The sequence below is a fragment of the Bombus bifarius genome, unplaced genomic scaffold, assembly GCF_011952205.1.
Source record: "Bombus bifarius isolate JDL3187 unplaced genomic scaffold, Bbif_JDL3187 scf7180000008321, whole genome shotgun sequence".
NCBI classification, from domain to species: domain Eukaryota; kingdom Metazoa; phylum Arthropoda; class Insecta; order Hymenoptera; family Apidae; genus Bombus; species Bombus bifarius.
Window position 1 is genome coordinate 270,009 of NW_022884591.1, and position 27,930 is coordinate 297,938.

Below are 27,930 nucleotides of genomic sequence, written 5' to 3' on the forward strand. Positions count from 1 at the left end.
AGAGGCAAATATAATTTTTCAATTTCCGTCTTGCGATTGCAAGATATCACGCGCCTTCTAGTTCCTTCAAAAAGATATTGACACGATATGAAATTAAAATTCAACGATGTCGAACTTCTCCGCTCGCGTCGAACAACTTCTACGCAGCCGTTAAAACGAGTTTCGTTTAAAAATTCTACAAGGTTCTAAAAGCTGAATTTCTTAATAAACGATCTTAGTCTTTCTGGCAGTGATACTTTATGTGCAAATCGCACTTACAATTTCTAACAATCGTTAAATACAGTTTTCCAATAATTTCTAGTATGAATTTATCCTACCGGGCTTCCATATCGAAACCCATTGTACCATTCTCCATTTACATTACATTTCATCTCATTTCTCATCGAACACATTGACACAATTCGAACAATTTCAACCTCGATATTCCACAAAAAACTGACACGTCAAATTCTCCAAGTAATCGCAATTTTCTCTTCTCCCTTGGCAGTGATTAATATCTTACGTGCACGAAGCTGCACAACCTCATCGCCGAGGTAACAGTAGAGACTTAACATGAAAATGTCTCTTTTGAAGCCGACGAACGGTGGCAACGATAAACGAAGCCTCAGGAAAGAAGAAAACCGAACTTCGGTAGCGCAAAAAACGAGCGAGTCGTTCGACGAACGACGACGGCGAACGACTTTCGAACGTGGTGTTCTTCTCTCTTTTCCTAACCGGTGTGCGCTCTTCTTATTCTCTTCTCTCGCCCGCACTCTCTCTTTCTCTCCGGCTTTCTCGTCGACTTTTCCTTCCACATTCTCTCCCTCCCTTTCACTCTTCCACTGCGTCCCTCTTTCTTTGTTTAGAAATCGTTCAAGTAGAAAAAAGAAAGCGTTACGAACGAATAAAAAATCGTTAGAGACATTGACACAGCCAAATCTTTGTTTAAACGTCTCTGACACTTCGTGTTGTTTGTTCCGATACAGCGTACCTAATCTCAACTCTGGACCGATTCCCCTTAAATCCTACTTTTATTGGGAAGCAACTCGTTCTCCTCGTCCTAACGTCTCTCCACCCACCCTCTCTTCGTTCCACACCGAACCAACTTTGAACACTTGGTGGATATTGCGTTGTGCGTGCACCGGACGAATCCCGTCGCGCGGCCTTGAAAGTCGAGGATCGTTCGGTCGGCACCTGTTCCCCTCTTCGTTTCGATTTCTTCCCACTGGTTCACCTGTATTTGAGCCGTTTACAGGCCAAAGTGGTTACCTCCACTTTTCCATATTTCTGAAATGTTAGCGTCGAAGCACTTGATCGACGCTTATCTTATATAACTTGATCAACACACGTTCAATGCGAGGTCGACACATACGTCGAGGAAGAGGAAGTTATACGGTGACGACGTCGGTATACGTATCGACGTCATTCTTCTTTATTTCTTTTTCTATTTTTAAACGACTTAATGCGTGTTCATCTTTTTTCTCTAGGAGCAAGTAAAACGAATTGTTTTCGTCACAGAAGATAGGACTCGTAGAGATCCTCCCGTATGGAACGTGTTAATTTTCCTCGTTTTACGTCTCGTGCGGTTAACTGATTTAAAAGTGGCAAATAAGCGGCTCGTTTAACCCTAACGTAGGCAACCAGCTATCCATTTCTATATTTCTCTTACCAATTTTCACTTCCTAACGAAGATATTCTTCCGGGACGATTATAACAAGGATCTCCTCCCTTTGAATATTTCTAAAATTTATGTAAAACTTTTAAATATCCAAGCTTCAAACTCTATACATTTATTACATAACCATGGAGTTTTGGCTGCCTACGCGAGGGGTATTTTCTTTCTCGTTGCTTTTCATATAGTATAATTTTGTATCATATATCCTTTTTATATATATTTTTCGAAAAATTGGCTTCTGAAGAGAACCGAAAGGGGATTAACGGTAGCCTGACCGAACGAGGATATGCAATAGAGATCGTGGACGCGCGATGGTTCCCCAAAATTCCTTCTAATTCGTCCTAATTTTGTTTGTTAACATCGCGGGAAAGCTGCGGACGATTACGTGGACCGGTCCACGGTATAAATATCCGGCGAGTCGTCCGGTTCGTCGCACAGAATCGAAACGTAACTCGTTTTGGCTGACTAAAAGACACACAGCGTTCCTCTTGATCGATCCTGACCGATCCACGTCAGCCAACCTAATCTATTTAATTACTTACTAATAACAAACACTGGCTCTCCGTGACTTCTGTACGTATATGTATGTCTAGTGCATACATGTATATGCATGTGTGTGTATACATAAGCTTATTCGAAGGTTTTGTACGGTGAGCTGTACGGTTTCTCACTCTTGCGGGGAGGAAAAAGAAAAGGATAATTGATCTCGTCTGATCGCGTTTTTCCTCCCTGTGTGCTATGTAGTTAAAATTCTTTTTTCCCTATTCGAATATGCTCGAACTTTTGCAAGTAACGCAACTGGATCGTTTGGTAAAAAAGTCTCTGAATAGAAACATACTTGTGGTTCGCTTAGTATTCGCCCGTGTGTGTTATGATATTCTTACTCATCGTATCGTTTCCCGTTTTTTCCCCCCGTTCGATCTGTCGGTGCAAGAATGTACAAGAATGAATAAAAAAGAAAGGGAAAATAAAAACGTCGCGTGCCTCCTCGTTCAGTCCGCGGTTTTTACATATACATAATGATAATAATAATTAGAATAATAATAAAAAATAATATTAATTATTAAAATTGTTATAATAAAAATAATATTAATAATAATAATAATGATAAGAATAATTATTATAATATATATAGGATTTTTCTAAATATATATATATATATGTGTACATATATATATATGTTTCTATATACACAAGGTAGACCTAATGAATTTATTATACCGCGCGTTAAATGTTTCATTTAGATCCCCATAACGTGTCGAGCTCCTCGAGAAACATCACATAGATTACGTCAGAGACCAACAAACGTTCTAAGATCGACTTAGAGTCCCGAATCTCCCATAGACAGCCTAACCATTTTACGAACCTTCTTCTTATTAAATCGTACATATTTTCATACGTCGGGTATTTCCTTTGCTTTTCCTCCAATTATTTTATATGTCGTTACCCGATGTTTAACACGCGCGACAAGTGCAAACAATTAACTGCTATAAACCTCTCCCCGCTCTCCCTTCTCCATTCCTATTCGAATTGTTCCATTCATAAACTCTTTCCAAAATTCTTTTTCCCCATTCTCGCTCTTTGCACACGTGTTTCTCTCTCTCTCTCTCTCTCCCTCTCACTCAATTCTCGTTTCATCGCTTTCCTCTTTCTACAAACCGATCAAAATTGGCAGCCTATATATATATACATACATACATATATATATATATATGTATATATATGTATATATGTATATGAACGGTCGTTTTTCGCTCGATATATCCCTTAACGCAACTTACAGCGTCCGATAATAAAAAGTACTAAGTGGTAGAGATGTAGCTTTATCATAATCCATAGAATTAGCAGCAGCTTGTCCATCTTATCAGCTAGGGGTGAATATCGTCTTAGCAGCGATAGATTGTTCAGCGGTAATAAAAATGTAGAAAGTAAAACGTGGATAGTCGCTAAGAACGATTTAAAAAGTTCCTCTCCGTTTTCTTATCTTCCTCTTTTTTTCTCCTTCTTCTCCTCCTTTTTCTCCATTTTCACGTCTCTTAAACCTAAGCGTTTCTTTTTTCTTCGTGTAGGGTGATTCTCGACGTGGCGTGAAGTTTCATTATCTCCGCGAGTTTCCGCTTTGCCTATTTCTTCTCATCTCCCTCTCCTATGAGCTTAAGAAATATGCTTCGTCGTACAAATGTCATGTGTGTGTGTGTGTGTGTGTGTGTGTTTGTTTGTTTTGTGATTCCTTTCTTTCAGTCGGTACCGCGACGCCACGACGTCGCATCGATTCTTTCAAAAGATATTAAAGAAAGAAAGAAAGAAAAAAAAAAGAAAAAGTAAAAAGAAATGGCTCTCACACTTTCTCACTCACGCTCGTTCTCGTTCACTCTTACATACTTTCGCATTTTTATACGTAAACACACAGATACAGACATTCTTTCCTCTATCATTATACCCTTGTTTCCGCAAGAAATTAAAACAGAAGAGTTTCCTCCGCATTCTTTCTCGTGTTCATCCACCCTCTCTCGTATTCCTCTTACTTCACGTGATAGCGTGATATATGTATGTATATCTATCTATCTATTATATATATATATATATATATATGTATATATATATAAAGTCTCTACGTGTACAATCTTATGTATAGTCTTCGCCAAGTCTCTTGATCACGCGTTTTCGCGCGTTCTATCTCATCGCCCGCCGCTAGCGGGAACGAGCGGAAACCCCCTATATTTCTCCGCTCTCTATCAACCCCTATTATCTTGGTTTCTTTTTTTTCTTTTCTTTGTTAACCCCTCGTTTCGCTTAGGTCGCTTAGGTTTTCCCTGTCTGTCTGAGGTATTCTATTCTGCGAGATGCGTGTACAATTAATAAAAATAGTAGCTAATCGCTCGGTAATTAAAATAGCGGTATCAATAGATTGGTAGGCGGCGTTGAAAAGAGAAAAATCCCAGAAAAATCGGCAAGCTATTCCGCTTTCTAGAAAGTTTCTTCGACTAATTGTCTCCCCTCGAGTCTCTCCCCTTTGAAGATTCATTCTACTCCTCAAAATATAATACACGGAACAGGCGTACGACACAACGTTTCTGCCAGAGGAAGAAAATCTAAAAATTCCTCTTTCCGATCGCGTTCTCCCCGCTGCAATCTCAACCGTCCTACTATGCAGTTCGACTCGATCTCTTTTGTTCGATTCAGCTTCTTTCGAACCGCTTGATTCGTTCGATTCGACGAACCTAATTCTGTAGGAAAATGATTACGAGGGTGTAAAACGTACCCGTGCCAGTTCGAGGATTATCTTTTCACCACCACCTCCAAGCCCTGCGCCGTCTCGAGACGACCAGTGGCATCCTGGAAAAATAAACTTTCGCGCGCGGTTTCTGTTCGGGTTGTTCCGTTCGGTTTCGCGAGCTACTTTGTCGCTGCCCGTGGGCGAAACGAAGGGTCAAAGGGAAGCTCGACGACGATGTTGACGACGACGACGATGATGACGTTCCCGTTAGCGTAGCGAGGCCGTCCCGACGTCCGTCGATCGCGGCCATGATCCAACATTTCGTGGATAAGGCGGCAGTAGAAAGGCGGTTCTTCTCATCGTACGCCGTTTCACTTGGGCACGCGATAGTAGCGCAACACCAGGTAGCCCAGGGTGCGGAATATCACTAGGAACGCCAGGAGGACGGCCGTGTTCGCCCATAGTGGAAGACCGGAACCCCTGGCGCCGCCCTGGCTTTCTAGAATCGCAGACACCGGTATAGTCGTCGAGTTCCTGCACTCTTGGAACTTGCTCGGCTGCGAGCATCTGCAAATCAAAGGATGGATCGTGGTTGATTAGTTTGGTCTCGTTCTCGGTTTGATTTAGGCATTTTTTTTTTTTTTTTTTTGGAAATTGTGGATTGGCTTCTTTTTCATTTCTTTTGAGTTTTCTTTCTTTTCTCTCTTTTTTTTCTTTTTTCATTGAGTGTTCAATATTACACGCGCCTTTCAAGGTTACCGTGACCACGATGAGAACGATCAGTAGCACAGAGCCTACCTATAATAGGTCGTATAAACGAATATCTTTCAGAAAATCTAGAGCTTTTGTGCCGGAGTCTTGCTTTTGTAGCATGTTGAGCGTATTATGTACGTAGTTGAGTCATGCTGTGGATCAGTTTGTGCGTTTATACGTGGGACATTGAAACGTGAAAAATTGTGTCGAATATATATAATTTGGAAAAATACACAGAGTATGTAAAATAAGGTACTCGTTGCAATATTTAATTTTTATTTTATTACATTTATGGGTGTAAAACTATATAGAACGAATATAATGTACAGAGATATATAAAATAGCCAGAGTACTGAAACTATAATAGATAAGATGATCTTTTATTTAATATTCTATTCTATCTCTTTAGTCGCGTTCATAAAAATAAAATAAATTTGCATGAAGTTATAATATTAATTTTTTATTTAATATCTCTCTTCGATATAAATTACTCATCTTCAGAATTTCATTTTCCCTCCCCTCAATCTCATCCTGATACTGGAATTTTGTAAACATCGAAGAGAACAATTTGGATTTGATTAATGCGTTGCCACGCATCGTTGAACCAAATATGACATCGATTCCAAGAATCTAGCGTTCACCATAGCGTGAGCTCTAAAGCGGTTAGACGTGATCGTTGAATGATGCATCGTATCGCGTCGCAGTAGAGGTTCATTTATCATTTATACGCGATGTTCCTCTAAATTCGCGAGTGACAGAATCTAAACGGACGAATTTTAAAAATCAATTGTCCCACAAACGAACCTTCAAACGCAAAAAAAATATTCTTTCGCCGATTCCACTTGTTTAAAAAAATAATACAAATCGCGTGTATCCGTAAATTACAGCTTCGTCCGAAAGAACAAAAATTTGCTCCATAATTTGTACGTGTTTATTCGAGAAGAATCGGCTCGTGTAAATTCGTAAATTGCAGAATTTGACTGAACGAATTTTTGAAATCGAGCATCCTATAAATAGAGCCTCAGTCGACAGAAGAAACATATTCTATAATTTCTATTTATTTTTCCAAGGAGGATCAGCTCGTGTAGACAATGAACTTACGAATTTTTAAAGTCAATTATCTTAAACATATAAAGCTTCACACGAAAGAAAAGATCCATAATTTTTACTTATTTTCTCAAGAAAAATCTTGTAAATTCGTATTTATTGACTATGTCGTACTCTTCATAGACTTTGAAATTGTTACTTACGTGATCGGCTCACCGACGCCGAATTCCAGAATCTGCATGTTTTGATAGGCATAGTGCACCATGCTCGCGTATCTGGCCCATGCCAGCCATGGCGGAACCGCCGTCGCCAAATAACCGCCAAGCAATTGTGTGGCGAGCGTGTAAAGCGCGGACGCAGTTATGCTAACTTGGAGGTCCAGACAACATGCACCAACGAAGAATCCCACGCTCTGAAATCAGAAAACACAGTGGCGTTTCGAATTATTAAAATATAGTTCGTAATAGTAACTATAATAAACAAACCATCTATGGCGAATATTCTTTCAGAAAGACACGATTAGTTGGAAAAATCTAAAAACACACTGTACCAATCTATGAAATCTTTCGTAGCTTAAAAGTATAATTTTGACGCAACTTTGCAACTCGATGAAGTGGAAGGTCAGGTTTGTAGGAATTGTACAAAGAATTCGATGAACTTGCCTTTGGCAAACTAGAGAATGTAACTTTGGACGAAAGTGAAACACGAGATTTCTACGCGGAGATCTAAAAATGTACTTTTAAAATCGAACTAGAGAAGACTAGATTTACAATTAAGAACGTAACAAAGCAGAATGACGCTCCTAGATTGTGTGTCACATATTTTAATAAATGCAGAAATTATTTTCTTTTATTTTCTCTTTTTATCTTTCAATTCTGAGACGTCCTCGGTTACTCATTTTAATTTCTTCCTGATCACTTTCTAACATTAAAGTAGAAATTTCTAGAAAATTTGCAAACTTCATTAAATACGTTATATCATTAAATTGATTAAATATGTAGATATCTTGCAACAAGAATTTTATTACAAACGCGAAAATCTCTATACAAAATCTTAGAATAATAAATCAATGACAGTTTAATCGATGAGTGAAGGAACGCGATAAACTGTCGTTCAAGCGATGGTCGATTAGCAATTGAACTTATAGAAATCGAGTTGATCGCGACATTACACACCGGCATGTTGTGAAACGCGCGAGTTACTCATTTCCGTCAATAGGTAGGTGGTTTTGAAAGTAAATCGCGGCCGCCTTTCATGCTACGATGACTTAGTACGTTGACCGTAGGTGGACAGTGTCGAGGGCTGGTCGTACGAAGGGAGAGGAAGAGGAGAGGCGGAAAAAAAGGAAACCGCGAAATTCTTGCTGTTTATATTTCTTGTGACTAAAGAAATTTGCCATGATTGCGACAGCATGCTGTCGTTACTCGCACTGTGGTTCTGTCATTGATGCTGCGTCCATTATTTAACGTTACCGCGTTCTTTAAATCATTTTCCAATTTTATTTTCTATTTTTCATCGAGCGAATCTTTAAATTTCAGAGAAATATTTAAACTATCGTTTTCGCGCGATTTTTTTCTTTTATTTCTAAATTTTTCTAAATCTAAATTCTAAATTCTAAATAATAAATCTAAATTCTAAATCTAATTCTAAAATTTTCTAAATTTTTTGCTGAAAGTTAAACGTTTCTTTTTTCGCTTATCGAAAAAGGCACAAGTATCTAAAGATTAAAGTAGAATTGAAAGATTGACGTCTGTAATGTGAAATTTCGTATCTGTATGAGAATTGAAATTTCGTTTCTTTACGAGAAATAAAATTTCAGTCGACTTCAATTTTTCTTCTTCGGTTTATGGTGTGCGATTACGGGTTCGTGATTTAATCGTTCGCATAATTTTGAAGATAAAATTATTCCATGATATCGATAAATGAAACTAAAATAAGTGAGAATGAAAGAAATAAACGAATATTATTAGTCGATAATAGCGTTAATAATAAAAGTGTCAAAATGGAGAAGAAAGTTTGAAATTCGATTTTTAGCTATTAATTTACATTTGAACGACACAGTTGTACATATAGTATCTTCTTTGCAAATTTCTAGTACGCTGCCATTAAATATTCACAAATTATCTCAACATGCATACAACTCGCTTCTGCCCCATTTTCAAGTAAACCAATGTAATCAATTCCATTGAAACGCGTATACAAACATTCGTGTTTCAATTTCATTGTTTGAATCCTATTGAATCAACCTCGTTTCTCTTGAATGAAAAAATAAACCATGTAAATTCGCCTGTAGATACACGATCAACGCGAGCCAAACGCTATTACGTTAAACTTCAAATAAAAAGACGTAGATATCCTTGGATCGTATCTTGCTAATCGAGATTTAATGTTTCTCGAATGTCTCACTGATTTTATACGGGCAAGCTTCTGACTGATAGAAAATATACGAGAAAATTGTTTGTTTCGCCAATCTTACGAATAGACTACGCATTTTTATTCAAATTCATACTCTTGAGAATATAATTAAAAAATGGAACCCCGATAGAAAATTGCTTTCCTACCAAGTATTGTATAAACTACTATACTTTTGCATATTTCGTATATTTTGTACAAGAGATTTCCAAAGGTCCCATTTAGATCCTATTTAACTTTATTAATGACACAGTTAGGGTAATCCCCAGCATAGCTGGTGTTTGCCATTCGCCGACGATCTTGAAATCTTTAAAAACACTTTGCCGATGATTGTATCCTATAGCAAATCGATCTTCGCCACTTTTTCATGCAAAATCAACGGAGTGTGGCTAAATTTTACTAAATTCCATTTAACAAGGTCATCTCGACGACTATGCGCGATTGTGTAAGAGTATAAACTCGACAACGTGGCTCTGTCTCAAGTATCAGAGATTCGTGAGTTAAGCGTCCGCTATTCATCGCTTAAAAAGAAAATATTAATATTAGGATTTATAAAGCGCTGTGCTTGAAATTTCAGTCCTCCCCTCGCTATCAAGCTGTTACATTGCTCGCTTGTTAGACCGTGGTTGGGGTATGCATCGGCAATTTGGTCGCCAAATCAAGCTAAACACGTACGATTAATAGAGAGGATACAGCATAACTCGCTAAGATACGTGACCTTTAAGTCGGGTCATGGAATGGCTTTTGCGGATCATAATTACAATCAGATCATGAGTCAGCTTAGCCTTGAACCGCTTGAACCCCCAAGGACTTTAGCGGATCTGCTTTTCCTATTCAAGCCGGTTAACGGTATTATCACGACTTGTTGGCCACGGCTTCTTCAGTTGATTCATTTTTACGCTCTTATGAGACCATTTAGATCTTCAGCAACTTTTTCTCACGCATCGCTGTACATCTGGTCTTTTCTAATTTTTGATCCGCTAAACCGCACATATGTACTGCTTTGCATATTTTCCTATGCGACGTTAATTCCTTTAGAAATTCTGTTGCCAATCATCTGCAAGTCTTTAGGATACAGCTCCTTTGCCTGCGGTTCTTGCAGCTTACACTCACTGCAATACTTATGTACACTAACGAGACTTGTCTCAGTTTATTCAATAAATATATAGAATTAATAGAGCTCTCTATTTCCGCCTAGACTGCCATTCAAGCTACAAGATGTAAGAATAGTCATAAAATGCACGCTGAATCAGAACCAGAAGACACAAGCTTCCTCGTAAACGAAAACACATACGTAATAAATAAATCATAAAAATAATCATAGTTCGACTCTGTTAGCTATACGTACAATAAGTACTGAACTCGTTAATACGTACAATCCTTATAATCCAAATTAATATCTATCTATGTAAATCTGTATCTCAAATTGCTCATATCATCCTGTATCTTCTTTCTAATATATATACAGGGTGATTGGTAACTGGTGGTACAAGCGAAAAGGGGGTGATTTTACGCGAAAAAGAAGTCGAAAATATAGAATAAAAATTTTTTTTTTTAATTTTTCCATCGAGACAACGATCTACAGTGAGATCCGTTATAACGAGACGCGATAAGGTGCACGCGTACCGAGCGAAAATTCAGAGTCGATTTTCTCGAAAACAAAGCCTCGAACGAACAATTTTTATTCTATATTTTCGACTTCTTTTTTTGCGTAGAATCGCCCCCTTTCCGCTTGTACCACCAGTTACCAACCACCCTGTATATATATTAGAAAGAAGATACAGGATGATATGAGCAACTCCCAACCACCCTGTATATATATATTATAAATATTTGTTCATATTACGCGCGTTCTGTGTAATTTTCCACTTTGGAATTTCCTACAAACGCGACAAAGTCCGCAGTCCGTTTATGAGTAAACTTCCCGACTGAGAGAAAATGAGCGAAAAAGATGAAAAAGGATCCTACCTGCGCGACGACGGTGTTGAGTAAGAGGAACGCCAGCAGGGTGACGAAAACTGCCGGATTGTGGAAGCCCAACATCGGGTAACTAATGATATGGTAGACCGCGGGCAACGTAATCGTAAGCGGCAGCTCGCCGACCATCTTCGCCAAGTAATAGGCCGAGAGCCGATACGATCCTGACAGTCGCTCCTTGTTGATCACCTCGCGTTCTGGAGGAACTGAAACAGAATTTCATTCGCCATTTATTCACGTGTATCTGTATACAGTGTTTCGATAATTACGATACAAATTGTCACACATTGCGTGCTTCGTTCTGGATAGAACAGAATTTGGAAATTTGTTTAGCGCACGCCAACTCGGTTAATTCCGTACTGGGTATGAACGAACAATTAGCAGGAGATTGTCCTGCATGCGAGAGTAAGTGAAAAACGTGGAATAAAATTGTTCCAATTGGGGCCCTGCTTTCGAGAGTATAGAGTTTCAACATGTTCAATCAAGAATCAGTCCGATACGTGCAGACCTATCTAAACAAAGTTTCAAATTTAATTTCCTCGCGAACGAAACGTTCCATGAAGAAGCTTTGCTCGGCATATTTACTAACAAATTTTTACTGTACGGTTTCGACGTATTTGGAATGAGAATTTATTTGAAGTGGGAAAGTATTCCTATATCAATCTCACGTGGAATACGTCGTAAGGAGTTACAAATACTAGAATCGTTTGTTTTAGTCGTAAGAACCCTTACAAGAGAGAAGTATAATCGTAATTTAACTAATTCGGTATACTATTATTGTTTCTTTATTTTCCTTTTAAATCTGTAAAGACCATAAACGCTACAGCTCCAAGTTCAAGTTCCCGCAATTAGCAGAATCCTACCAACTCACAAACAACGTTTTATACAATTGAAACATAGCAGAGAATTCCTTTTCAGAGTAACAAACCGTTAACAACAGATATACAACGTGGCGACGGAATCCAAACGAGAAATTCTTGTGAACAAAGGATAGTAAATGATAAAATGGAAAAGTTAGTAGTTCCGTGATTATTTTAGGAGGCGCACAACTTTATCATAGAGCCAGCAGCGATGTCTAGTCGCACGAGTTTGCCATTTTACAGTCATCGTCCCTCATCCTCGAGTAGAAAGTGAAATGGCTACAAGCAGACGATGAAAGCAAACTCGAAAAAGGGATGCTGGCTCGCAGCGAGCTGTAAAACCGATTTTAGCATCCTCTTTGATTCCCTCTCCATTCGAACCTCTTCCATCTCTTGGCTATTCAGCTTCCTTTCTCGTTTCTTACTCTTTTCTACGTCTCTTATGCTTTAGTATGTATACCCTTACTATAATCACGAGCTTCTGGCTGCAAAGTCGAAATTCGGTGCCTTCAACTTACTTAGTCTTTGCCTTTTGGTGCAAAATTTTGGCATTCCTGAAGAAACGAGTTTCTTTGACGATGGATTGGCCTCTTTCTTTTCGTTAAATATAAAGTAGAAAGAGCGGCTTCTACGATATTCTTTCATTTGAAGAAAATCTCTTGTAAGTTTGGTCCTTTTTGTGGATATCTTGGACTATTTATGTAGAATTTAGTATTTCTCATGTTTCCTCTCTTTCTAAGCTTTTGCGAGGATAGCATAGTTTTTCGTATGTTTTTCTTACATTTTTCATTGTACTTTATAACTTAACTCTCCTAGAATCATTTTTTCTTTCTGAGAAAAATTGTTTTCTATTGACCACTATAATAGAAATACATTTCTCTTCTTTTGGTGGTTTTAATATTTATTTTTTGGTTAAACGATAACTTATTAAATAAGTATCTTAGTCATTCGTGTCGTACTATCTATACAAATTTCTGTGGAAGCTCTGACACCAAAAGTACCAAAGTTTCTCTCCAGTCTTTTTAGTTTTGCACTCTGTACATTCGAAACGACCATTGAACATTGGTCTCTCCTCGCCATGAACACGAGAAAACACTCGACTTCCCTCCAGATCAGATAGATACCAATGCGGACGACAATATTCAACGATAAAAGAACTTTAGCAAACTTGCCTTCGGACAATTTTGACTTAACCACGTTTTCTAGTATTGTTCAGCGATATCTGCCCAATATTTTCTACTTCCATTTACTGTAGATTTTCCAACGTAGAAGGGTCACGTCGCTTTTGCGAATCCTCAACTGCGATGGAACTTTTTGGCAGAAAAATAAAAATGTGCAACGAATCGAATAAATTGAAGGACTGATAATAACAATGATCCTGGTCAATCCTTGTCTCTTTGTAGAGCAATGAAAAGTACTTCGGTATAATATATATTCATATTTATATATATTATCTGAACCTCTGTTCACCAGATACAAATTTGTCTGAAAAGAATATCCATTCTACATGTCCCATTTGAAATTTTACATGCAATTATCTCCCTATTGTTATTCAATATTATCGTTGTCAATATATCTGTTATCATTATTGTTGGTACTGTTGTTATCATTGTAGTTTTGCACTATTTGTTATTAAAAAAATATTTCAAACAGAACTTACATTATTTCGACTATAATAATAAATGACCTCGAACAACTTTGGAAGACCACCATATTATAGGTTGATAAAATTGTTACACGACTACCTAAGTGAAAACATATAGTTCCATTGAAAAAGAAAGAGCAAGGGTCGTCTTAAAATATCAGAGGCCCATCTAGACAAGATTCGTAACCATTACGAGATATTCCCCTCGGAATAAGACAAATTCTGCTTGAAAAATATGTTTCAATCGCATACTTGAAACGGGACATCTTACAACAGATAAATGTTAATGATCTACGAAAAAGTCAGAATAAAAGTTTAAGTGCTCTAAGATTAAGCGACTCATCCCAAAGTTTTGTGATAACGATTAGCCGGCAATTAGCTAACGATAAGGATGAAGTGTTCCAACAGCCGATTATTTAACCCTCATCCGTCCCTCGTGTCAAGTTTGACACACTTTTCCCGCCAAAGATTATAATATTCTGCCTTTTATAGAACAATTTGTCCGGAACCTTTTCAATCCAATTCTCTTTCTATATTCTTTGCGACGAATATGCGAAGGAATCCCGATAAAATAATCTTCAAAATTAATTAATTACCTCTCCGTTTCACGCACTTTTTCACCATTGTGTCGAATCGACACCGAGGGACTCGCGTAAAGACGCGATTTTGAGGGACGGTTGAGGGTTAAGGGATTGAAAGCTTCAACAAAGACAGAGAGTTTCGTTACGACCATCACGGTTTCTTCTAGTAGAAAATTTCTATGCCGTTTCAAAGACAGGCTGACCGTCTGAAATTCGTCACGGCCGTTTCGAGCTTTGGTACCGGGTACGACAAAAGGGTCTCAATTGCCGTGCCGGATGATAAGTGGGTCACGGCACGACCTACATACTAACGTCTTGATTGACCGTTCCTCTGGTCCTTTGCAATTCTTTGCAATAAAAAAAAACGTGCGTTCGACTGAATGGCCGATTCAGAGCGTCACGTCGTCGCCGCTCAATTAACCAATCTACCTCATATCTGAGACTCTCCGCGTTGTTGCGCAACTGCCTCCACTTGTCCATCACCACCTGAGAACTTTCCATCGTCGAGCTTCGATCGTCGTGTTACTTCTCCTTCCTTTCGTAAATGTTCAGGAACGTTTTTCGACTAGTTGATTGGATGGCAGGAAATTTCCAAGAGAAAACTCTTGGGGATAGGCAAGGGAGAAATTAAGGAGTTGTTGACAGACTTGGGTCGAAACTTCTGCAAGTATTTGTAGAGAAGTTCGAGTTGGTTAGTAGGTTCTAACGTGTAGTGAAAATTAAAGAGTTCGTAAGACGTGGTAGAATTAGTTGATAAGTTGTAGTACTTGCTTTTTTGTCTGCCAGCAATTAGAAAATTCAATTCGACGCTCGAGTGTTCTTTCTCTGCAAATTTTTCTCCTATTACTTATCTGAAGCTTGTACTTCAAATAGCTTGGATTTTTCCAATTAATTTATCGCCAGTTTGCTTATTTATACATTGTAAGAACGTTGGTATCCGTTGGCCAGAAACTCGAAGAAATTAGGAGTTTTTGCTGCTTGAAAAATCTGTAGGAATTATACATGCACAGACTGTGTAGATAAACAAATAAGGTGAGAATGAGTAAACGTACGAACAAACTGAGGATACAAGTAGACAAATCGAAGATACAAAGGACAATGAGAATATAAACAACAAATCAGAATGTCGTATATCGGAAATTTACAACGATACTAGGTATAATTGCTGAATAATCTGTAAATACTTTCTGCTGTAAAATAAAAATCGCGCGAATATTTCGTATTTTCCGATGAGTTATACTTCTTCGTTAAATTGGATTAAATTTCTTAAAACCGTGGTGCGCTAAATTGCTAAAATTGGACAAGTAAATATAGAAGGAGAATGAAAGACTTACAACTGGAGAGTGCACCAAAGTGCGCGAAGAGCATCCAGTACGTGGTGCTGAAGAACATCCAGCCTTGGATATCATGAAGTGCCGCTTCTGTTCTGGGAAGCCCTAGCCACAACAGTCCAGCGAGTAAGCCGAGAGCTATCGTTTGCAGCCAATTCAGACGAGACAGCATTCGTGGCCGTGCCTCTTGAAAGTTTCTTTCTGATAATACCTGAAATCATCAATCATAATCTTGCGTTACGTATATGTATATCTGACACATGTTTCATCTTGTATCTAGAGAATTATATATTTTTTGCTTGTATTCGAATGTAACAAGTTTTGAGAATATGTAAACCAGTGAATTCTATGTTACTTCGAAATGAATGTTCATAGTAATAGAAATTTTATTTAAAATCCAGTGGAACTCTATGTAATAGAAAAGTTGAGAATTTTTTTTTTAAATATGACACCTTCATAAATTACTTTATTATATTACAACTACTGTTACCTTCATTTACACTTATTTTTACACTTTAATTTACACTTATATCAACTACTTTATAAGTACGGAAATTAGAATAATGCAACGCGAATAGAAATTTATCATAACTTGACAAATTCTTTCAATTTTTTTATATTTCAAGTATCGAATGAATCGATTAAAATTTCGCACGTGCGTGTGTGCGTGTGCGTGTGCGTATTACTATGAAGGAATTCTGTTTATACTTTACCAAAAATCGTAAAATAAAATTACTTTACCGTCATCCTTGCAACATCGTGCAACGCGTAAAAATAGCAAACTTGAGCATAAAATTAAACCAACAATGGCCACGACTCGATCATTACGAGAAATTTCTTTCAAATTGCGAACATGTACGAAGAAACTGACTTTTTGATAGGTTCCAAGAATACGTAATTAATCAGAGGCTGATGGAGGTACTGTCATAAAAATTGAAGGAGTTGGACGACTGAAATGCAGATACACAACTTGGTTATTAATCTACGTGCTCGGAACGATATGAACACTGCCCCCGTGCGCGACAATGTCACAATGCAAGGTTGCTCAGCTACACCTCTTTGGTGCAGCTCAATTATATCAGCGGCCGTGAGGAAATAGAACGCAAAGTTTCACAATGCTGGTTTCGAAGGTCTCTTTAAATTACAACTATAGTACGCGAGCAACTTCACCATATGACGAGCACGTTATCGTTAATTACTCAATTAACAGGCAAATCGATCGCAGCCATCGATCTAAGCAACGTACGGTACGCTTGTATACTTAGTCAGGCTGAATTTCATTTAAATTCAAATGGCTAACTTAAAATTATCTGTAATGTAATCTAGCTGTCTATTATATCTGAATTTTGTTGATTTATTGCGTTGCAAAATAAATACGGCCTTGTTTTATGCTTGCTACAAGATACGCGTGTCTAAAGACAAGGCCAATTTATGCCACGACCTGATACATTTATATTTTAAACTGAATCTTTTCTCATAGTTGAGAAACACGTATAATGAAATTTTTTCACAAGTGACAGTGTTTTTCATACAGTTACTATATATATATATTATTTTCATATTGAAACATTGTAAAACAAAATATAAACCTTTGAAAACGGTTTCAAAGTTTAATCAGCGTTTTCTAAGCAAACAAAAACATATTTGGGCATTTAGGATTTTACTGAATTTTAGTGAAATCTCTTTTTGTAAGATTAATTAGGAGACAGAAACCCCTGGAAATTTTGGATTTTATTAATCGACGATCCGATAAAGACAGAACAATTAAACATAAGTTACACGTGATATAAAATATACCAATATAATAACAAACAAAATCTTCCCATGAAATTGGGTTATTATTAAAAAAAGAAAGAAATATCTGAAATTTCTACCTCGACATTTCTTATACATTTCAAACCAAATGACATATAACGCAGCTTATATCATCTACCTAAAAACAAAATAATCTCACGAGATCGTTTCACGCTATACGTAATATCATTCCAATTGATTATTTGCCATAAAAATTAGTTCGTTAAAAGATATCAATTTTCTTAAGAAATATTTTCCTCCATTTTCCACTCTTTATCGTAAAACGTTTTCTAAATCTCAACATCGCAATCTCAACACGCAAGTGACACGGAATATAAAAAGAGGGGCGGGACTTTCTCTATCGTGAATCGAGCTGAAAACACAGCTGCGCGAAGAATAGTTGAATCGGGTAAAAGTGATGCAAGTGGCGAGATGCGTTTGCACAAAGCACGCCACAACGAACAGACATACCGGTCGTTGTAATTATCCGGATATGGCGAATCGCGTAAACGCGACCTAGTTCTCTTTTCTGCGTTGCTCGATCCTCTTTAGCGAGCCGATTCTCTTTCTTTTATCTTCTTGCTCGTCTCGCTTCCAGATCTCCGGCTTTTCCAATTCACGGCACCCACGCACTTTCTTCGGGAATCGCTCGATTTCTTCAGGGCGAACGAATTTCTTCTCGACCGTCACTTTGACGAGAAGACGTAATTTGAAGTTCGATCCAAGCTTTTCTGATCGACGAGACGCTTGTTGGGAAATTTTATGGAAGATGAAGATTTCTTCGAGGCGAATGAATTTCTTTTCGATTATAGATTTGGTAAGAAGGTATAGTCTAGAGTTTCAGCGAGGTCAAGTGAAATAATCGATTGAATTTGTTAAGATTTTCTTTTCTATTGAGATTCGATCAGCGATTGTTGATCGTTGAATTTTTGATCGATTTTCCTAGCGAACAAATATAGTCTGGTAAATATTACTTTCGTTCTGAGAGATTCCTTGTTTATTTATTATTAAGATAATTAATTCAAGTTAAAATTCAATTTGTTAATTATTAAGATTCTCTTCTTATTTCCTTTCCATGGAAATGTGTGATTTATATTATCCTGAAACATTTGGTAAAGTTTAGATTGTACGACTAATTTAAAAGCTTGTTTAGGGTAATTTTCCTCGTGATTTTGATGCAAAACTATTTTAGTAGATGTAGACTCTGCAGAAGAATAGTTGATCACATAGATAATCTGTTGTTGCTTACAGATTTCTTCGTAATTTTATCGAAGTACAATTTTGGTGTTTCAGCGAACGAAGTGGTTCAACACAATTTAATAAAACTTTATTCGAAATAAAATAACCAATAAGATCGATGAAAACGAGCATCATATTGACACTATTACATTATGTTTGTATCATTTATTATCTACTACAATTCGTACAAGCGTCATTATATTTCACTTTTCAAGACGATCCCCCGAAGCTTTGTATCTTATCTGAAACCTGTTTCGAAACTTGTACTTCCCTTTCCGAACATATATCACGATTTACGATAAACAATTTAAAAACTATGGTATATTTTCAGCTCCTTCGATCACACACGCTTCCAATATTTTTCTTTTTTTTTTTTCATTATTCTCATTTAGTCCTTGATATCCAAAGAAACATATTGTTCGGAAAATTGTTGGCAATCTGAAAAATGATTGGATGAGGCGTAATAGGTGAACGATAGTGCGCCAGAAGATTAAACGGAAGAAATAGCAGGAGCACCTTGAATATTATCTGGAACGACTATGTTACAGCTATAGCCAGATAAACGTCGAGGACTCGCGATACGAATTTAACGCTCGCATTAAACTCGAATCCTGATGTCATTTCCATTTGCCTCCCTATTATCCCCTGCATACCAGGCCACTCATCTAAATTTTCATATTGCTATTGCATGCTCTATTAACCGTGCAATGCAATCGAACTTTTTGATCTCTCCTTCAGACGACGACGACGACGACGACGACGACGACGACGACGACGACGACGACCGCTTCTCTTTGCTTGCGTTAAGGCCAATTCGAGCCGAGCGTTGCGTTTCCGAGGAAATCAACGCTATTGCCCTACATAATTCTCAACGTTGGCGGTTCGCTTCGTGGAATGTCGTCGGATATTTTTCATTTCACCAAGAAAATTTCTCTCCCTATTCTCCTTACTATTGTTCCGATTGACACTTATCGCTACTTCATTTCAATGAACGTTCTTCGTACTAGAGACACTGGCATTGGTATTTGCTATTTTTAATCTTCCGAGAATTCTTTTGTATATTGTTTGCACTTTTCTTATTGTTGTTTATCGAGATTTATGTGCGGCGATTTATTCCAGGGATAAACACTCTTTATATGAGTAGCATTTATTGGTATCTACGATTTTTGATCTTATGACGAAAATTTCTATGTATTTTTTTTTTTTTAATTTTCATTATTTCTTTCTTTGTAAACATTTTTGTAGCAGGCATTGGTATTTCTTAATCATTTTTTTACTTCGCGATAAAAATGTCTGTTCCTAGTGCTTCTGTCATTCTTTAATCATTGGTTCGGATTTATTACCATTTATTGCGGACGTAAAAATTCCAAGGTGTTAGAATCGATTGGTAATTTTTCGTTTCTGTCACGCTGAGTATTCTCCTCCTTCTTCGTGTTATCCCTCTTATCCTTATTGATAATTCAGATTTATTGTAATTTATTTCACGCATAAAGATCCTTCGTATTTGTCATGCATTTATAAACAGAGATGTTCTCTGTAAGGAAATATTCATATGCGTTCGAGTTTGTACTTGGACACTGACATTCATCGAAAATTATATTCTCCATAGTGTAATGATCAAAATCGTCGATCAGAAATCTGACAGGAGAATCGCTATTAATAATTCAATATCAATAAACAATTCAATATTAAAAGTAAACGTCTCGTTTGGAAGGCAAGTGTTACAAAGTATTTTTAGAGTAAGAAATCTATAAAATTCTTCTCTTCATTTAAGAGTATAAGAAGCTGACCTCTTGCTGAATTTTGATAGTACGTCTGCTGCATAGATAGCACTAGAGAGTTAAGGTTACGTGGACGGAAGGGAAATATTCAAGATGGCACGCTGTAACGCAACGCGGCAAGGGAAGTGAAATCAGAAAGTTAACGAGAACCGGAGCATCATGCGGGACGATCTCATGACGATTCTGTTTTCAATTGCTAAACTGACGTCACTTCTTCTCGGGAAATAACGGAACCGAGTCCGGTTCATTTCGTTCCCTAACGATACGCCTCTTTGGCCTTCTGAACTGTATAAACTTTGCCATTCTACACATTCAGTTATTCAACCTTTATAGCTTTTCTAATTGAAAATTACCTCTGATATAACAGAATGTAATAGGAATATTTATCTGTACAAATATCTTGAACGTATCTGTCAATGTTAAAGATAAGAATTTTTAACAAAAACATTTTTTTCATTTGTATATACTGTACAGATTTGTTCTTCGTTGTTTTTGTACAGTACAATACATTATTTTGTGTTTAAAGGTAATCGAGAATTATCAAATTGATTTGCATATTCAATGAATTTTTGTTCAACCTCTCAATCTTTGATATATTAATAATATTTGACGTACCATAAACAATTATTCTTTTTTAATTATTTCTTCTTTAATAATTTCTTTAATAGTTTCTTTTCTAATTCTAAATATTCTTAATGTCCCCTACTGAAAGTAAAGCTTGTAGATGTTTAACAGATCTGTGTTTTCTGATAATTGTAGAATTTGTACATCTTAAATACATCAGTGTTTTCTATTAATTGTAGCAACCGTACATCTCAAATTTGTCGATATTCTCTCCTATATAACTGTAGGATCTGAATATCTTGAACATGTTGATATCAAAGACTTAAGACTTTTTGTAAAAGAATTCTGTATCTCTATTTGCTTCTTTTATTATCTTTTAAATAAAATAAATTTTTAAATGGAATTATATTTTTCCTATTTTTGAGCCAAACAATTTGTATTTAATCTAAGATCATTAATATAATATCTTGCAAGTGTGGTTACAAATTTAAGAAATTAGAATCGGTCAATCTTTGAAAAATTCCTCCTTCCTTTTTCCTCTTATATTTCATTGATTTCTCGTGACAAAGGCGCCAATTTCTATATCTCTACTATCGCTACAAACTGCACACATGTTGCATGAACATTGAGTGCAGCACAGTTTGAACGCCTAACCGCTGGAAACGTCTGCAAAGTGGTACTCACTTTAAATTGCGACCAGAAACTGGTGGGCCACTGCCAGGCATAGTCGTCGTCCGCAGAACTGGCACTGCTGCTGGCATGGCTTTGTGTGTCCAACCACAGCGTACGACCTTCGTCTTCTTTCACTGTAAATCATCGACACAATGAAAGGGCTAGAGAAGGTTTGTTCATTTTTCAAACTTTGTCATTTCAAACCGTGGCACGAGAAGAGAAAAATACCAAAAAATCCAAAACAGAATACATTTTAATCTTAACGCAATACTCAAATTTTGGTATTTCAATCTTGCTCGTATCTCAACAAGTAAAAAGATTTTCAACGTTCTAAGAAAGTGTTCGTTATAAAATTGGGATCATTGGAATAAGCAAATCAGTTATATAAATGAAAATAGCGAGATTCAAGTACGTACTACGCAAATTAAAGATCGAATGTATCGATAATCCTTCAAAATTCTTATAATTTCTCTTCAATTAACTAATCTTAAGATTTCTCCGATGAAAGAGCGATTTAACATTTTTAACAATTAACAAAGAAAAAATTAGACTACACTAAGATCGTAAAACTCGAATATTGTACAAATGAAAGATCGAACGTAGTTATAAAAGTTAAGAGTTATACAAATTCCTACGGTTTCTCTTCGTCCTGTCAATTAAAATTTTTCTAATCAAAAAGTGGTCTAATTAAAAGACTGACACGAACTAAAATCGTGAAACTCGAATATTCACATAAATCAATTTCGATCGAATTGAGTACCCAGAGAGTTATAAAAATTTCTACAATTTCTCTTCGTATCACGATCACGATACACATAAACTACAAAATAGAGAGATCAGAAACGTCGAACAATTATTATTGGCGAGTCGAATCGATCAGTTTTCTCTCGACTCGCAGTGTTCCTTTAGGCGATCGTTCGACCTTTGATTGCTCGCGAAGGGGGAAACGAAAGAATCATCCCCTCGGCCCGACATACTTCTCCGCCGCGAAAAATCCCCGTGTTATTGCTAGACAGTCCATTTATAAACCGTTAATCAATCGACGCCGGAGGAAATATTCGGCCGAGCGAGATACCCGTATCTCGAAGAATGATTACTGACTACAATGATCCGCATTCATCGTCCAATCGAACGATTCTTACGAACGTACGTTTGTTCAACGATGAATAGACCTGGAAAATAATCCTCCCGCGAGATCCAACCGCGTTTATACTCGATTGAATTTGGATAGAATTAAGATATCGTGGTAGGTCACGTGTCTGCAGATTTGTTGATAGTTACACTGTGATCGTTTATGCAGTTTAAACTGTACAAATGTACAGAATGTATATTCTGTACAAATGTGCGTATATAAAGAATCAAAAATATTTGTATTCAGTAAGCGAAATAAATTGTGTCATTTCGATTCTGTTCAAGAAAATATAATCTTGTATAAATCTTGTACGCAATCTATCGGTGACTTCGCCGAATTTTCTTGTTCCGTGCGAAACATATTGTTCGTATATATTGAAAGATCATTTTTTATTTTTGGTACATGCTTTAATACTAGGAGTATTTGAAGATTAGCATTCGAGGTTCTAGCAGTTTCTTAAGGGCTGTATATTTATTCCTTTATATTGTAATTCTTTAAGCGAGCTCTTTGAATGGAAGAAACCTTCTAAATTTTGGGCCAAACGTTTCATAACATCTTAATATTCATCTCCTTACAAGTTTCCTTCCTTCGAAATATAAAACTACAATTTCCAGTCAAACGCAATATAAAACAAAACTATTTGAAACCAAACACAATATTCATCTCCTTACAAGTCTCTTTTCTCCGAAATATAAAACTACAATTTCCAGCCAAACGCAATATAAAACAAAACTATTTGAAACCAAAGACAATATAAAACCATATATATTCATCTCCTTAGAAATTCCAAAGGAAATACAATCTATTTGACAACAGAAGGAAACAATATTTCATTCCTCTATACCCTTAAAATCGCAAACAATTAAAAATCCTCTTGAATACTTAAATCCTTATCCCGTGGCAAGCATCGGCTCGAAAAATCGATCGAATCTCGCAGACACGTTGACCCACAAACACCGGCCGGAGCCACCGGTGAACACGATCTTCGAGTTTTAAGCGGCTGAACCGGAACCGCAACTATTCTAGCTCGATATATCCGCGATAGTCCCTAGGCGTGCATACAGCCGACACCATGGACCGGTCGTGCACTATGCAATACCGTTGTGGCTGATGTGGTGTTCGTGATAATGGATCAGATGGTCGCAAAGCGGATGCTGGCTTGGATTGTACTCCGGACGAAGTTCTGGCGGGCAGTCAGGTCCCTGTCTCGTGTTCCTCGCCGCGGCCACGATGCGCTCGCGAACCTCTTCTGGCCCCTTTATTTGCTCCACTGTTAACAATCGAAAATGGAACATTGAAATTGGACATAAGCACGAAACGCTTAACTTTAATTGTTATTAGCGAGTTAAGACTGTCTTGGGTAATTGCACGACCTGATTTGCTGGTACGGTAAAGGGAATTTTCATGAGGATGACGAGATAGTGGTTGCTTTGACTGGAAGTTTAGAGCGGTTGCAGCAACCGCTGCTTTTGGACTAGATATTGAATATTTATGTCGGGTTAAAGACGTTAGATATTAACAATTTCCTTCTGGGTGATCAGAATTGCCAGGTTTGGCGTTAGTAATTGAATATTCATATTGGGTTTAGATTTCAAATATGACATTACCTCTTGGCAGAATTTTTCTCTAAGCGAATAGAGTGGCCATTGATTTTGAGTTTAAATATTGAATATTTATATCGAGTTAAAGATGTTAAGATATGGTATTAAATAAGACATTAGTCTCGTCACAGAATTTTTCTTTAATTCGAAGATGAATCTGAAGGATACGGTAGATATTTTTATGAATAAATATATTCCGGAATAAATAATCCTTTGATGAATTAATTACCTTTAAATAATTACCTTTCCTTGGTCTTGATAATTCGTTCGATAAGAAGTTAAATTTATTTCAGTCGGGTTAGAGAAAAAATAATGTATAGGATTTAGGAATTGGTATAATAATAACATCAATAGTAACTTATCGCCTATCGCGACCTTCTTTTAACGTGTACGGTGATTTTTCTTATTTTCTGCTTCTATATTCCAATCATGTTTATAAGTCTATTCATTTAAACAGAAGGCTCTTATTCTTAGTTTGCTTAGGAATTAATATTCTGTTCCGTTACGTGATTTTATTAATTCCATAATATTCAGTTTTAATATTTCTAAGTCTAAGTTTATGAAATTATTCTTTCGTCTCTCTGGTTTGTATAATGAACTTCTACGAAGTATTTATTACTCTAATATACTGTTGTATTTTATCAAAGCAACGTATAAGTTACTTTTTACTTCCTTGTATCTTATCAGAACGATGTTTACCTCACTTTAATAATGCACGATAATTTTATACGTATTTGCACGATCATAACATGTTATTTCATCGTTTGTTCTTTTATTAACAAGAAGTACTCACGTATAAAATCGGCAGGGTTATAGTGTGGCAGTAGCGTGAGTCCAATCGTAGAGAAGAACCTGCCAATATTCGTTGTAGGGCCATAATATGCCACCTGGCCATGACTCAACAGCAGGATCTTGCTGAAACTGTGGAACATCCTGGAACTGGGCTGATGCACTGTTACCACGATGCTCTTGCCTTCTTGTTCAGCGTATTTCTTCAATCGTGAAATCAGTCCTTGTGCCGAATGCGAGTCCAGTCCGCTCGTTGGTTCCTGGATAATCGTATTATTAATTATTTTACTTTCTACTTGTATCGTGTAATGGTATGGAGGTCAAGGATCTTCAGAATCGTTATTCTTTTTATTTTTATCCTTTCTAGCAAAGCGTTGTTCCTTTAGAATTTTGACTACTTTTGTCGTCGAAATTAAATTCTAATTACTGGCAGAAGTAATTGAGGAATATATAATATAGCAGTTTTTAATTGTGAGATATTTCGAAATTTTCTAGATAATTTCTGGCTTTGAAGTTTATTTAAGAATCCTAAGAAATATGCGATCTTTGAATATTTTAGGAATATGGAATTTTGTAAAATAACTTGCTCGAGATAATCTATTTTCAATAATTTCAAAAATATGCCACACTGTAACAATAGAATATTTCAAAACTAATCGAGCACACTCCAATGATAATAAAGCTTCTAAAGCAGAGAAAAATACGAAATCTTGTGGAATACTGATGCCGAGGAAAATTCTACAGGAAATTACCACCACTAAAGTATTTTTAAAGAAGATTGTTACTAATAAATCGTTTCAACGGAAATGAACAAAAAGTAAAGAATTCTAAAGAAGCTACATAGAAAATCCTCATTCCTTTCTATTATCAGCAACATTAAGAAGCTTACGTCGAGCAACATGAGCGAGGGATTGGTGAGAAGTTCGCAGGCTATGCTCGTCCTCTTCTTCTCGCCGCCGGACAGTCCTCGTTTCGTATAATCCCCGATAACTAAAGAACAGAAAGCGAAAAATAAAAATGAAGAACGCAGTTACACGGCTGTCTATATAACAGGGCGAACCTTTTGGCTCGCCATTATCTCGCGTTGGTAATTAATTAACACTAATTGGCGGATGTATCCTCGATGTTCCGGCGACTAAGCTGGATACCTTAATTCACGCGGAAAGACACGATGATGATGGGCGCCGTGGTTAAAAATACGCCGCTCAAAATACGTAATTGGGATGCAAGACGCGTGATACATATTCCGCGAACTTAATCTCCTCTGCACACGGTGTCTTCGAACTTTGTTGAATTTTTTTTTACAAGCCAAACTGATCCTTCGCTGTTTGGTAATTTGTCAAGTTTCGTTACATAAACGCAAGTGATTAATTCTTAAAAAAATAATTTACTTTTGTATGCTGGTTTACAGCGAAAAGATGACACGAATGATAGCCAATTTCAAGGTAACTGTAAAACGTAATGTGTGTAACATCGCTACTTCCCTACACATTTCAATTTGCGGAGTCGGTCAACCCGACTGCTGAATCGTTCATGTAGTAGAGGCATATTAAACCGGAGAAGGTAAGATGTATGAATAGTAGAGTGGATGTTGGTAGAACCGGAGGGAAATTGAATGGAGGAGAGGTGAGGTTGGTTTCTGTATTTTGAAATGTTCTTTGTGACGTAGGTAACGCAAAACTGAGCGATTTATTTCTAAAGAGGAAAATAAAGTTTGTAGTGATTCTTCGAATTAAAATTGTTAAATACTCCAAGGAGCTTTTTTAGTAAAATATCCACGCTTGTGTGTAGTGCTGGAAATTCATTTTGCTTTGTAAATAATTGCTCCTTACTTTCAACTGGTCTTTACATTTTTATGAAAAGTAGTTGTTAAATCAATTTATTGAAATAATTCCAATAGCTTTTTTCGCAAATAACAGAAATGTGTTCGAAAAGGTTTTACGTATTTCCATTTACAGGTCAAAATGTACAATAAAATCTATAATGCATAATAATACGATATATATATAATATTTAAAAATAATATAATATAAATTTATATAAAAGTTTGACGTATTTTCATTTACAAGTGGTACAGTTAAAATGTACGATAAAATCTATAATATATAATAATACGATATATATATATATATATATATATATATATAATACAATAACAAAATATACAATGACCATGGCTGTGATTAACAATAAAAGGAACGAAATTCATTGCTATGGAAACAGTGGAAAAACGTCACTGTGTTCAATTTACTTATACAATTTCCTAATTACTTCATTTCCTTTCATAACTCTCAAACTCGTCCCGGGTTAACAATTAAAATCGATCAACAATCAAATCCCATTTCGTTCGCTGCAACGCTTCCGCTACTATTACTGTATTCATTTTTCTCGTCGCGAAAATTATCGAAACTCGATATGAAGGTAAATTTCGGATCAACGACCAAAAAAGGAAACGAATGAAAATTCTCGTTCCATCGGTCCTTCCTCGATTGAAATATAAAATCGTTTCGTCTGGTCCTGAAAACGATTCCAAATTGGATTACGAACGCGACAAACCTGTAGCGTTGCTGCAAAAGCAGAAATAAAAAAAAAAAATTCAATTCGAATTTATTCCCTATCCAATTAAATGAAAAAAATTGTTAGGTTGCTCATCAATGATGAAACACATCGGTCAAACGGATATCCCCATCGTAACGAAATAAAGTGAAAAAATCAAACAAAAAATTAACAGAGAAAAATGGGTTTTTACTGGCTGCTGCCCAATAAAAACGTTATTCAAGTTTTCTGATCACTTTTTATTACCTTTCACTTTTTCGTTGATTCAGAAAATAATTTAGAATGAAACAAATATGACGCTTGATGTATTTCTTTTGCGTTTTTT

At 36.6% G+C, this 27,930-nt stretch overlaps 1 protein-coding gene across 7 annotated transcripts in view; it reads right to left on the reverse strand.

The window, feature by feature from the left end:
* Positions 1-3,415: 3,415 nt before the first annotated feature.
* Positions 3,416-27,930, reverse strand: part of LOC117212564 (ABC transporter G family member 22) — a 270,995-nt gene continuing 246,480 nt past the window's right edge. For all 7 annotated transcript variants that reach the window (XM_033457461.1, XM_033457460.1, XM_033457465.1 and 4 more), the window contains 8 exons: positions 25,939-26,039; positions 25,054-25,309; positions 23,759-23,929; positions 21,540-21,661; positions 15,481-15,688; positions 11,052-11,266; positions 6,875-7,083; positions 3,416-5,438 (listed from right to left, as the gene is read on the reverse strand). In XM_033457461.1, the coding sequence (XP_033313352.1) occupies positions 5,243-5,438; positions 6,875-7,083; positions 11,052-11,266; positions 15,481-15,688; positions 21,540-21,661; positions 23,759-23,929; positions 25,054-25,309; positions 25,939-26,039 (1,478 nt within the window). In that variant the 3' untranslated portion in view covers positions 3,416-5,242. The remainder of the gene's footprint in view (positions 5,439-6,874; positions 7,084-11,051; positions 11,267-15,480; positions 15,689-21,539; positions 21,662-23,758; positions 23,930-25,053; positions 25,310-25,938; positions 26,040-27,930) is intronic.